The sequence below is a fragment of the Pipra filicauda genome, unplaced genomic scaffold (assembly GCF_003945595.2).
Source record: "Pipra filicauda isolate LSUMZ 115617 unplaced genomic scaffold, ASM394559v2 scaffold77_size3566232_pilon, whole genome shotgun sequence".
Lineage (NCBI taxonomy): Eukaryota > Metazoa > Chordata > Aves > Passeriformes > Pipridae > Pipra > Pipra filicauda.
Genome location: NW_024104953.1, coordinates 921,186 through 934,968, shown reverse-complemented (window position 1 = coordinate 934,968; position 13,783 = coordinate 921,186). Strand labels below are relative to the sequence as shown.

Here is a 13,783-nt window from a genome sequence, read left to right as displayed (position 1 = left end):
TTGGAACACAAATCTTTTTTCAAAAGAACATAAAACACCAAAGACTTTCCATATGCATTGCTGTCAAACTCTGGAGTTTCTAAGAGCCTCACACTCTGGTGTTTATAAGAACCCATAAGGATGACTAAAACCTAAAAGATTTATTTATTTTAAACAAGCTTTCTCTGGGGATTCCTTTTATTCTTTCTCTGCACTTTTAAAGGCTCCATTGAGAAGCGTAACACCAAGAAATCCACTTCCTCAAACAAAAGCTGAGCTTCTGGCACATTCTTCTGCTACATTTATTTTCAACTGCCTTCCCAGCTGCAAAAGGGGATGAAGTCCTGCATGAGTGGGGAAAGTAAGCTAGAAGGGTAAAATGAGGATCACACTGATGAGATCTGGGGATGAAAAGCTCAGATATCGGTTCGGTGGAGAAAGGTGTGTGCTGGTGATTCCAGCTTGCACTGCATTCAGGTGTCAAGGCAAATGCTCCAAGGTCAGAGGAACAACATGGCAGGTCCCACACCTGACTCCAGCTGCAGAATGACCCACCTAAAACAGATCTCCAAGGTAAAGAACACTCAGAGATTCCTTGAGGAAGTCCACGTGAGGCAGTGCAAACTGGCAGACTGAAGAGAGCCACTGTGTGCCGTGGTCACACCAAGAGCGTGAGCTGACAAGTGACTCGGCATTCAAGACCCAGTGATCACTCTGAACTGATTCAAACACTTCTGACATGTTATTTCACTGCCATTTTGCTCCTTCCCAGCCAAGCAGAACACTTGGAGTGTTGAAAAGAGATCAGCAGTTGAGGTATTTTTACTTTTTTCCACACGGAGAAAAAACACGGGCTCTGAAGTGACAGATGAAATATTCCTGAGGAGGTTTAAAACACCTTCCACTGTCTCTCCTGCAAACACAATGCCCAGGGTTCAACATCTAAATATCCAGGGATAATCCTCCTTCCCGCTAATGATCCTTTCAAGAATCAGATTAACTTGATTTTAAATTCCTGCTCATGACCAAAGCAGTTGAGAGCTATCTTCCTTAATTAAAGGACTTCCAGCAATCAAACCCTACGCCTATAAACATAATTGGCTGCACATAAACACAACTAGAAAGTTAATAACAAACGTGCGAGAAGGCTGTTCCACATTTTCCTGTGATTAACTCAATCAGTGAAGAATTAGAGAAAACAAGTTGGAAGAAAAGGAGCGTTCTGATGCAGGTGGAATTTGGTGCTGTGTCTGTGTGGCGGTGTTGTTTGCTTTTTTTCTCCTAAAGGATGGCACTAGAAGACAAAAAAACCCACCCCAACAACTCCCGCTTCAAGTGTGGGAGACACCTCAAAGCTGTGGCCAGTACAGAAGCCACACTTAATCCCTGTCACGTAACCAAAGTCAGTAATGGACATTTTCCCACATATTCCTGCACACGGCTAAGTCGAGAAACGCATTTCCACGGTGAGTTAAGTGTCTCAGACGAAGAAGAATTATTTCTTCACACTTCAGAAATGATACCCTGCTATATCATTATAAGCTGGGCTGACTCCCAATCTTAATGCTACAGGAAAACACCTCCATGGTGGCTCCTCTAACACCTTGGATTCAATAACATGTTTAAGAACAACAAGATAACGTTTTAAGGTTACTGCTAAGGGTACAGTATCTGCCTTCTATTACAGAAAAAGGAAATGGAAGATGAAATTCAGTAATACAGATGACATGTCTGGGTTTGAATGGCACAAATATCCCCTCACAATCTCCAAAGATACTAATTTTTCTTCTTCAACCTCCAGTGCTTTGGATCTGATCCCAAGTATCAGGGATGAGGATAACATTGCACACATTGTTATTAATATTTTTAAATTGTGAACATAATACTGAGTGTCTGAACCCTGTGGATGGAACCTGCTCATCTGGGCACAAGCAGCACGTTCTCTGCTCACAGGGATTTAGAGGCTTGCAAGTTGTAGAGATTTTCATGATAGCTGCTATTTCCTGCCTCAGTTCAGCACTTTTGTCTCCCACTCCCACTCACCAGGCAAAGAAGAGGAAAAGAGTGAACTGATACACTGGGTTTTGCTGTTCAAACCCTTCTGGCCTTCATTTGCTCCCTGCTGTGTGCTGTGGAGCTGTAACCCAAACCAGTCCTTCGCAAAGGACACTGTGCAAACCCCGTTGTGGTGGCACTGCCTGGTCCTTCAGCCCTGGCTGAGGTCTGCCCTGTCTCTCTCCCTGTGAGATTCCCTGCAGGGACGTGCACAGGAGCGCAGTCCACACCATATCATCCCCTTCCCTCCGAATGCCACCATCACCAGGAACCTCTGCCTGTGCAAGCTCCAAATACTACAACTCTTCCAACGGTTCTGCCCATGCTCTGAAATCTCCTCTTAAAACACCTTTTTGCCCTCACATCCCCACCCCTTTGCAGCAACATTGTTTTACACGGAAGAACCCACCCTGGCTAAAGCCCCCGAAGAGCAGCAGCGTGCTGTGCTGTCCTGCCCTACCTTGAAGGATATTTCAGTTGTCATAGTGAACCCGTGTGTGATGACAGGCTCCTCCTCCGCCGTCCTCCCCTTCCAGCAGTCCAGCTCCACACAGCGGCAGCCCGACAGCAGCACTTGCCGATACATCTCCACCGAGGAGTTGCCAGCCAGCTGTCCAGCTGGGACAGAGCAAGAACAGGAAAAGAGGGAAGTCATTCGGGGCCTCGGGAGTAAATACGAACAGCCTAACAATAATTAGAGTTAACAGCAGCTTTTATCCTGGGCTGAGAAGAATAACACTCGAAGGCACGGGAAAAGAGTAAGAGTGCAGTGGAAATAACTTTGGCTGAGTCAGTGTCGTGGTTGGGATTCTACCCTCAGTCAGATACGAATGAGGAGAAATAACCCAGCTGAATTCAGCTCAAAAACTTCTGACAGACAGCATCAAACACACGAAATAAAATGATAATAATTAAAAAGGCTCAGCTGGACAAGAAATTCAGATGCGACTCAGGACACGAAGATGACATTTTCTCACAACACGCAATACAGTTCAGTACAAGATGAAACAAACCTCCTGCAGTCACTAATGGTACCATTGTGAGGTCTCAAATCAATATTTAATTCACTAACCACTGCACTGAGGTGGTCAGTTAAATTTCCTGATGTTATACTGCATTATGTAGGGAGACATTTAATGGAACTGACAGCTTCCAGCAATGCCATCATGTAAGTCTAAACAAGGAAAACTCACCTTTTTAAAACTCACCTATTTAAAAAAACCCACACAAAAAGAAACCCCAACCCAAACCACCACAGAAGTCTAGTTGGATTCAGGGAAGGGTATCCAGCCAGGGTGGCTTCAACTGCTGCAACAGGTTTGATTCCAGTCACGTGGATACAAATTTCTTGCAGCAGAGAGGTAATGGAAGAATGGCTAAGTGCTTCTTTTAGATGTGAAGAAAATGGATGCAGATTCCTGCTTTCTAACAGACTTCCTGAGAAGATCTTCCTGGATTTCTTGAAGGGAATTCACTTTCTTTTTAAGGATGCAGTTAATTTACATAAAGATTCTTTGCTGATGGGGGACATATAAATACTTCATCTAGACTGGCACATAATATAATGCAGATTACTCTAATGCTCATTTTATTGTCTCTAAGATTCTGCGTTTCGGTTTTCTGCTGGGAAATACACATTTGGGATTTGCTTCACAAAATGGCATTGTCTGCTTTTGCTCTGTTTTTACCTTCTACTAAAAACTGTAACAAACCCCCTTCTATTCAAAAACCCTTGTTTCCTGTTTCTGTCTGATGCAGGAGCAGCAGCACTCATAAATACTCCACGAGGTATTAACATTGCTCCTGTTCAAATCCACAAGGACTCCCAGCTCCTGCCGGAACCAACGGGAAACACCTGTTAGTAACAGAAGAAATTGGCCACTGCTGGAAAGCTCTGAAAATATGGATCCACTGAGCTACATTCACTCAGAAAACTGTTCCAATGTTGTCCTTTTTTCCCCTCATAACATTTTGAACTTGGATTAACCAACTATTCTATGATTAACAAACTCTACTTCCTGAGAGACCCCCGGTCGTTATCACTGCTCAGTGTTTTGGACTTCAAGTTTCTCAACCTTCAAAAGTGCTTAACTAAATCATGACATGCATCACTTGCCATCTGACACTTTTCCACACTACCTTCTTAATAAGGCTTAGGCATTTTGGAAGGATTCCCACAAAGGATAAGAGGGTATCCAACCTCCAAACCATACAGTCTTCAGAAAGACTCCCAGACAGAGTGCAAAACGCCAGCACATATTTTCATAGTCTGAATAGCTGGTTTTTCTGAAATACAGAATATGAGGAATGTCCCCTCAAATATTTTTTTGCATATATTATTTAGAAATTTCTGTTGTGTGAGTCTCTATTTGCATTTATTCCAAAATATCCCTTTTGCATTCTACAATATGATCACACAGACACTAGAGGGAACGCTTCCAGGATATTTTTAATGGCCTGAGTACAGATTAATTTTTTAATACTGGAAATGGAAAGCATTCTGCATTCCCTGCTATAATACAAGCAGCATCTACAGTAATACCATCCCATTTGCATCCCAGCACCCTGTATGGGCTAAGGAGAAATGGGTTTTGACAAAAACTCACTTTTCTGAAAAATATAATCTCTCAAATGATACCTGACGGGACACTGTGCAAAATGAGCCAGTGTTGATTGATCCAAGCTGAGGACAGGACCTACTCAGGGAGCACTTCCCGTGCTGCTGGCTCTATGGATCTCAGTCTCCCATCAGGAATGATGTGGTGGGGCTGGAAGGGAACAGAGCCTTGGGTCTTGTCAGACCTTTCTGAGCTCAACAGCCAGCCAAAAACTGCTGCTGGTGGTATGGCATGCTCAGAGCAGGCATCACCCAGCTTTCCTTCCCTTCCACGTGGTGCTTTCCAGCTTGGAAACTGCAAAGACACTGTTTTGGAGGCTTTGGAGGTGAAGAAGGTTTCAAGCAAGTGCTGAATGTAGATAACAAGCAGCAACAGTCAGGACTGAGGAAGTGCTGAGAACAGAAAAGCTGGAGGATGGCAGAGGAGAGGTCACAGCAGCAATAAAGAAGAGAACATGCCCCTCGTGGGACATTTTCCTAAAATCAACTGAAAGTACTGCACTGTAAGCAGGGAAGCAGATGCTGAAGGTGAATAGGATAGTCCCACATTGGCTACCTGTGCTCAATGGATAGCTCGACCACCTACTGCTGATATTATTTTTTTCTTTTATCCAAAATATGCATTAAAGGCTTGTGACAGCAGCAGTGACCTGAGCTGAGGCTGGTGAGCCACCAGAAAAAAGCAGAGTTGCACTTTAAGGGTTAATAGGAATAAAGATATAAATATGATACCAGTGAGAAAAAAGATGAGAGACAGCAAAAAAAAGTTTGCAGAAGATGACATTTCTTTAAGTTAGCCCAGGTTCACTATAAATCACTTCTTACTTCACAGATTTTTACCTTTGTTCTTGAAAATTACATTTCCCTAAGAAAAAGAAAGCAGTAACACTCCTAAATAAATAATCAGGACTTGATGTACTGCCAAGGGTTTCTACTAAGGGCTAGGAAAATGATCAGCGTAATTAAAAATATATTCAGAGTGTGCACATGTTTCTTTTTATGTTATAATGTTGCTTCTTTGTGCATGCTTTTTCTGGGTTAAAAAAAACCTAACAAAGGGAGAGATAAATGGGAAGGTATTAAGCACAATAATCATAAAGTATTGCCAGACTGAATGGTTTTCTAATTGTCCTAATAATTATTACATGACTAGTTGCTATTTCACGGCTTCGGTGAGGGCAAAGGTGCTTCCCCCTTCCAAAGCCACGAGCACTTGAGCAGATCCTTCAAAACTCTGCTTGGGAAAAAGAACAGTCTGCCACCATTCATTTTCTCAATTTTACTTTCCTGTTGGAAGAGAGCAAATGGGAATGTGATGGCTGTACCCTCGTCTAGCCTCACAGCAAAATCTGAGGCTGTCGGGTTTTGTAATAAATGGATAAATATCAAGTAAATACTAAATCATTAATCCCATTGTTGGCCAGCTGCCACACATCTATTGAACATAATGAATCCACTAAAAGGGAAGGGCTTGTGTTTTGGGCCCGTAAATGTGAAAATGGACACTCTAAGAAAGAACTGGGAAGAGCTTCAAACTTCTTTTGCACTGTTCCCCGAGTTTACTCTGATTTACTCCCCTCAGTTTACTATGCCAGGAATAGTATGATAAATTAAAAGACTGAAGACTGTATTTCCAAATGTAGCTTCTGAAGTTACTTAGAAATGCAGGCAGAGAAACCCGCAGATGCAATCTGAGATGATTTGCAGACTTTCACATACAAGTCAAAGCAAATTTAGCAAGTGTCAAGGTAAATAATTAAACATGTGAGGTCACTCGCAGTGTAGTTAAAAAAATCTAGAATAGGTTGGACTAATCAGGAATTCCCATCCTTAATTCTTTGTTTTTTGGCTTCTGAGCCTCTAGACCTTTGGATCACACCTCTGTCCTGACCAACCCTGACAAACATCTGTGGTATGGCTATAAATTCATGCTGGTGGAGGAGAGAGCAGTATTTCATCTCTTCAGATCAACTTTAAACTGCACTGTCTTTAAACCTCCCCGTGGGCCTGTGCTTCTCACATTTGTAAAACAGCTTTACTGTTGTCTCCCAGAAAATCTGTATAAAGCCGCAGCATTTGGCTTATGTGGGTCCTAATCCTCACTGACAGAACACAAAGTCCACACTGGAGGTAAGAGGCCTGCAAAATATCACAGTTAAAAATTGCTTTTGCTTTGGCCACGTCTGCACTCTTCCAAGGAGCATAAATTTCTGCATATTGGAATCATAACTTAAAAAGGGGCCACAGTGATTTTCGCTTCTTTTAATTCAGGGAAAAGAAATAGCTGTCAAAGAAAATACTTATGTGACGAGTTCTAGCACAAAACACATTTTAGAGCCAAGATATAAACCTTTGAAAAATGGCACCTAATGGAAACAATGACAGTTCATTCACTTTATGAAGGCACGAGGAGGTGCCGTACAAAGTGTTATAACAAACATAAACCAGAAGAAAATAACTCCCCCGAGGTCTGTTTAAACTGGGCCTCACCACTGCAGGGGTTTGTTTATGTTTTGGCATACTGGCATTCAGAAGAACTTGGTCGGTTAAAGCCAGTCAGTCAATAACATTAAAAAACCTATATTATGCAGAAGTCACATTTTTAGCACTTAGTGCAGCATTACTTTTTTTATTTGACATAATGCTGAGTCTCTGTCAAACATGACAAAATAAACATCAAATCAAACAGGAGAGACAGAAGTCCCTGTGCACATCTGCTTGTCAAAAACACTTGTTCCTATATAAACTAAACTAAAATAGTAAATTTACAATTATTTTCTCACAAGTTAACAGTATCTTAGACTAGAAAACGAGTGCCAAAAGTTGAATTCCTAAACTGTCGTTTTTTCTGAATTTTAAAGTATTGTTGACAATTTGCTGTGCAAACAATACAGTTCAGACTGTGACTCAAATTACCAGCAGCTTCTGTGCTCAGCCTTTTAAAAAACATGACAACACCTAAAAATTTCAGCTCAGATATGAGATACAGTCAGGGAGCAGAATTCCACCCCTTGCATATATGGACTGCCAGAAAGTTATGTGCCATGTTGGAACCTCCCTAATCTCTGAATCCAAGCAAATCTCATGGAGCTTAACAAACTGTCAGATTTAATGTTTAGGGGCAAACTTACTAGCTACAGAGATGTTTTCCATATTCTGCTCTGCACACTTGTTCAGCTGTCATAAAAAGTACATCATTCATTCTCCTCCCCAAATACAGACCTTAATCTGGAACCCTATCTAAGCTGAGGGAAAATTTCTGGCCAGACTTTATCTGAGCAACACAACCGTTGTTCACTTGTTAATGAAAGTATATTTGATGCAGTTGTGTGTATTTGATGCAGTTGTGTAGAGGCCAGAACAACAACCAAGAGCCACTCTTGCTTCCCTGAAGGCTAAACTCCATCATCACTTCCTGCTGGTGGTTTTAGTGTATTTTATGGTACCACTGAAAATATGCTAAGAATTTCTGTAAGATAAAGAAATCAGATCTGTCCAACACTGTACCTGTGAGGTAGGTGTTGTGTGAGGAATTGATGAAATAGTGTGACAGTGGTTGAGACATATCTTCATTTAAATCCAGTTTCTCAGGTGGAACGACGCCGTTTTCTTCTCCACTCAGGTATCGCATGAATCCATCCACTGATATCTGTCCTGAGAGAAACACAGATCCAGGGAAAGCACCAGTTAATTTCCAGTACAGCTTTTGTGACGTACAGATGTTAAGTTCCATACACACTTACACAAAGGCACCTGTGAAAGACCATATAACCATCAGACCAGCCTTCACCCAGTTATCCACATATTCTTGTTACTACCACCTCATTTTCAGCCACATAACTCACACCCCTTTGGCTGTACCAAAGATAAATCATTTCACAATCAGTGCCTCTGATAAGGGAATCAGAGCTACAGAAGGCTGTAGGAACAGAGAAAATAAATCTAAGCCTATCAAGGAAAGGAGTCTTCTGGGGACCAAACAAAGCACACATTCCAGAGGAAACCGAGAAACCTGCCGAGAGCCACGGACACAGGTAACTTCGACCTCTCCTGAGTTTGGTCCAGTGTGTGTATATGAATGCAACAGAACTGCAAAGCAAAGCAAAACAAACTAAATGAAGCACCTTTCAAGTGGGAACTGAGCTTTGATTTGTAATTTTTATATTTGTCTTCTCGTTCATCTCTCACTGGAGTGCCAGCATAAATGATCATTTCATATGCTGCTGGCAAATTACAAAACTGAGTCCTATCCTCAGCTTAAATATCACCACTGATCTCAGCGGAGCTGTGCTGATTACATCAGGATGAATTCTGTTGCCAAGCCTTCTGCATAAAGTTGACTTTAGGGTGTCAATTTGTGCATTTAGACTCAACAACAACAAAAAAAAATCCAGTAGTTTACATTTGAAGATTAATGCTTCACTGAACAAATTAGAGACAGTTTTTCTTGCCTGGTATTTTTTGTTATTTTGTCTACATTTCATCTGTTGATTTACTCAACCATAGAGCTTTACTTAATTCAGCTCTACAGTAAAACAAATCTGCTGTATCTCTGAAGAACCTTAAAGCATTTATGTGCTTGGTGCCTCTCAACAAGGAGAATTTCTTACCCCTTGCCCCCAACCCAAAATGTTCTGTATAGTGTGCCTGTTAAAAAACCCCCTCAGTCGTCTGACTGTGGCATTGAAAAACAGAAGACTTCGGTTCTGCTCCTGACTCTGCTGCTCTCTCTTTTTATCCTAAAACATACAAGCTTACACATACTTTTCTAGCAGATGAACAAGTAACAGGCAACCCTGCATAATTTATTTCTTTTTAAAGCTTGTAACCACATGATGCAAATATAGCATGTAAAGCATTTACTTAAAATCTGTGCTTAGATCTAAGGACTTGGCTCTTGATCAGAGAGGAGAAGATGTAACAACCTTAAAGTGCAGATCCTCATTTTCATAACAACCCAAGACTGGTGGCACTAAACAAACTTATATGACAAGAACTGTAGTGACTATACAGAGCAATGCAATTATCATTCATTCTTATAACAACAATTGCTGGAAAGAAAACCATCAGGTCCATCCACTATTTTAAGGCTGTAATCTGAGTGCAATCTCGTCAGGCTCCACAGCTGCTTTGCTAAAGAGTGACTAATCATCCGCAGACAGAGGCCCACGTACTTTCCTCTTCACAAAAAAATTCTGAGACAGTGAAAATTGGGGAAAAAACCCGCCACTGAGGTTTTTCCCAAAACTAAAGATTTAGGAGCAACTTTTCTGCTGCATGAACTTACCAGAGGAACATTAAGAATGCCAACAGTATCAGGTGCTATCGTGGAGTTAGCTTCACCTAAAATCCACTTAAGAACTCTGCACTAAGTTCACTAGGACATAGACAGGGTCTGTGGTGTGCACAAGCAATGTCATACAGGGAAAACCAGCTCAGGTCCAAATGGGACTGCTGTTACACGGGGAGCCAGCAAAGCCATGTTACATTACAGTGAGTTGCAGCTCCTGATGTTTGAGATAGCTCATCCAGACTCATGTTTGGTATCTCTGCGTTGCCCTTTCAGCCAGACTAGGAGGGTTTTCCTGTCATTCCTCCTCTAGGCTAAAATGAAATGTAGTAGTTTTCAAGCACACTATTCAGAAAAAAAGGCTTCCATTTTGTTATATGGATAGTCAGGTCGATTCATACAGACATGGTTTTCAAGGTTCTCAAAGTGATCTCTGTGTTTAATCCTCAGAGTGTACCTGACAAACAGGGTCCTTGCAGTCCTTGTTTTTCAGATGGAGACCTGAAGCTGGGGATAAACTAACGGAGTGGACAACAGCCCATGGAAAACCTGTGGGTTAAGCTGGGAGTTGAACTGCACAATCTCTTGAAGCCTGTCTGGGTGAACTTGAGCACCTCTGCAATTAACAGGAAGCAAAGCCCGGGTCTGCACTTCCTCCCTTCTCTCTATTTCGTGGTTCATTCTGCTTCTTTGCTTCCTTCCACACTGCAGTAAGGCAAGGTCTGCAGAGTGGTCCTTCTGTGCACTGCCGCCAGTATTAGCATAAAACACAGCAAGCACTATTCGCACGTATAATTAGATAGTTTCTGAGTTACACAGTTATCTGAGCTTACGGCTGGAGAACGCTATTTTCCCCATCATAATTAAGCAGTCAGCATTTCAGAAAGGGAAGCAATTTGCAAGTTCAATTACAACCAATATTGCACCGGCGAGAGTTTCTCTGCGGAACAAAGATGGCAAATGTCAAAGGGGCTTTGTATCCTGGAAATTCAAGAGTGCATTGTTTGTGACCGATGTCAATGATATTCTGAAGCCAACTGCAGTGAGGACGACCCTCGGTGGACACTCACGCAAAACAAAACAGCCTCAATTTATTGGTAAGGTTTGTTCTCTGTTTCCTTAAGCACGTTACAAATTTGCCACAGACGTTGCCAAGAAAAAAATAATATGTGATCAGTTCTTTCCATTATAGCTGTTACCTTTTATCTTCAGGTATATATTAGAAAGATTTAATTAGATATAAAAAGTTAGAGAAAAGAGACCCATAATGCAAAGACACAGAGACATGACAGATCCTCTTGTTTTCCTTTTTGTGCTAAAATTATCTGAACTCTAAAATTTTGATGAAACTTTCAAAATATCCAGTGTGCTTTATATAGTTAAAATTGTAGAGATAATAGGCTTGACTTTCTCACTCATCACTGTCATGTCAAATTTGATCTGATGACTCTTGTCGGGACAGAGGCAGACCCAAAACTCACCGGTGTTTATAGAAATGCTACCACCACCTTCAGCAATGCTTGGTTCCAGATCGTCCTAAACAACCCCGAGTGCAATGCCACGAAGGACAAGACTCCAGCTGACTCCTTCAGCCATGCTGGAAAAGCCAGAGGGAGCACAGCATACACAGATGTAGCCACAGCAGAAGCCATGTCGGCAGCTACAGCCCTCAGCAAGACCCTTCCCTCTGCAGGGTTTGCAGTTTCCAAGCACCAGAAATTTATTCTTTTTTTCCCCCCTTCAAATATCTCTTCTCTAATTTATCCGATTAATTAGAATTTCCCTCTCCATGGGGTCACTTAGTAGTGCTCTATTAAAACACCTAAACAACACAAACTTGAAAATGTCTCCTTTGTCCTGTGGTGTCTGGCCAATTTAAATGTTCAAAACTTAACTCTCCCCCAGTGTCACTGGGATGCCTCACACTGAACAGCTCCTCATTCTCCTCTCCCTCTCCCCTCCAGGGCTCACAGGGCTGCTCCTTACACTTTTCCCCTCACACTTTGTGCTTTTCCCCTCAAACTTTGCACTTTTCCCCCCTCATACTCTGCACTTTCCCCCCCCTCACACTTTGGCACATTTTCTCCTCGCTTTCCATTTCTCCCTCTCACACTTTGCACTTTTTTGCTCACACTTTCCACTTTTCCTGTCACACTTTGCACCTTCTCCCCTTCACACTTTGCACTTTTTTCCCTCCCACTCTGCCCTGTTTCCTCTCACACCTTGGACCTTCTCCCCCTCTCACTTTGCATTTTTTCCATCCCACTCTGCCCTTTTTTCCCCTCTCACTTTGCAATTTTTCTCCTCCCTTTCCACTTCCCCCCACACTCTGCCCTTTTTCCTCTCACAGTTTTCACTTTTCCCCTCACGCTTTGCCCTTTTTCCCCTCACACTTCCCCCTCTTCCCCCCTCATACTTTGGCACTTTTTCTCCTCACTTTCCACTTTTCCCCTCACAGTTTTCACTTTTCCCCTCACACTTTGCCCTTTCTCCCCTCACACTTTACACCTTTTCTTCCCCACACTTTGCCCTTTTTCCCCCTCACACTTCGCATTTTTCCCCTTGCACTTTCCCCTCTTCCCCCTCACGCTTTGGCACGTTTTCTCCTCACTTTCCACTTTTCCCCTGCACACTTTTCACTTTCTCCCCTCACGCTCTGCACTTTTTCTCTCACACTTCACACTTTCCCCTCACATTTTGCACGTTCTCCCCCTCACGCTGTGCACTTTCCCCCCATTATTTCCTTTACACTTTCCATTATTTCCTTCACACTTTTTTCCTCACATTTTGCACTTTTTCTCTCTCACACTCAGCCCTTCTGGATAAATCTCAGTGCCTGTCAGAACCACCAGCTCCCACACCGAATCCCAGATGTTCAGATGTGGTGTTGGGTCTCCGGCCTCAGCGGACTGAGGAAATTTGGGATGAATGTCAGCCACAGGGGATTTGACTTGTCAGGGCACGAATAAGCGGCCAGCTAAAGTTTGGTGCCTGCCAAATAAATAGCAGATCAATTTTAATGTTTTATGTTGTGCATTGGAACGAGTCTGGAAAATATAAGAACAAGTGTTGAGGGGAAATACAAAAGCGTCTAATGTATTCCTAGTCACAGACATTCCCCGTACATCAAAATTAGAAATGTGTAGCTGAACACTTGTGTAAAGGTTATATAAACTTTGATATAACTCTACAAATGCACCTGAATTAAAAACTTCAAAGAGCTAGAGGCACTGCAAAGTCTAGAAATGCCTTTATATGCCTCTCTTTGTATTTGTACACCGACGTACAAAACCCATTCTGTAAACAGGAAGGAGGCTTTTAAAAGAAAGGGATCTTGATTTCTCTGTGTATTTTGATCATTTTACCCATTTCTAGGTATGAAATGCAGGGCACAGTGCCCTCACTATCAGGACTGCCCGTTTGCCCATGCAGACACTTACTCACACTGTGAAGTTCCCCCGCCATCATTTCGCAAGACAAATCTAGTCCAAACTCAGACAGACCTATCCAAACCAGGTTCTGGCTTTAGCCCTGCACTACTCTTCTGTGCTGAGGATTTAAGCTCTGCTTGCACTTTAGCTGCCCATGCCAGCAGTCCTTCTGTGGGTGCCCGCAATCCCCTTTCTGCCCTGCCCTTCTGATTTGGAAGCTCAGTTTTATCTTCCAGTTGCTCGGTGGGGAGTTTGTCAGTGGTGGTCCCACCTGCTGCATCCAAACATCACCACTGCAGAAAGGAAGAGGAAGCCCACAGAGGGGATTCCAAAAATGTCCCCAGCAGTGTTTCTCCTGCAGCAAAGTGTGAAGCAGTTTCTTAGCAAGTGGTTCCACAGGACACCTCAAAC

At 42.5% G+C, this 13,783-nt stretch overlaps 1 protein-coding gene across 2 annotated transcripts in view; it reads right to left on the bottom strand.

Moving 5' to 3' along the window:
- Positions 1-13,783, bottom strand: part of PLCB1 (phospholipase C beta 1) — a 334,613-nt gene that overhangs the window by 95,228 nt on the left and 225,602 nt on the right. For both annotated transcript variants that reach the window (XM_039389844.1, XM_039389845.1), the window contains exons 10-11: positions 8,159-8,305; positions 2,495-2,652 (exon numbers count right to left, since the gene is read on the bottom strand). In XM_039389844.1, coding sequence (XP_039245778.1) covers positions 2,495-2,652; positions 8,159-8,305 — 305 coding nt within the window. The remainder of the gene's footprint in view (positions 1-2,494; positions 2,653-8,158; positions 8,306-13,783) is intronic.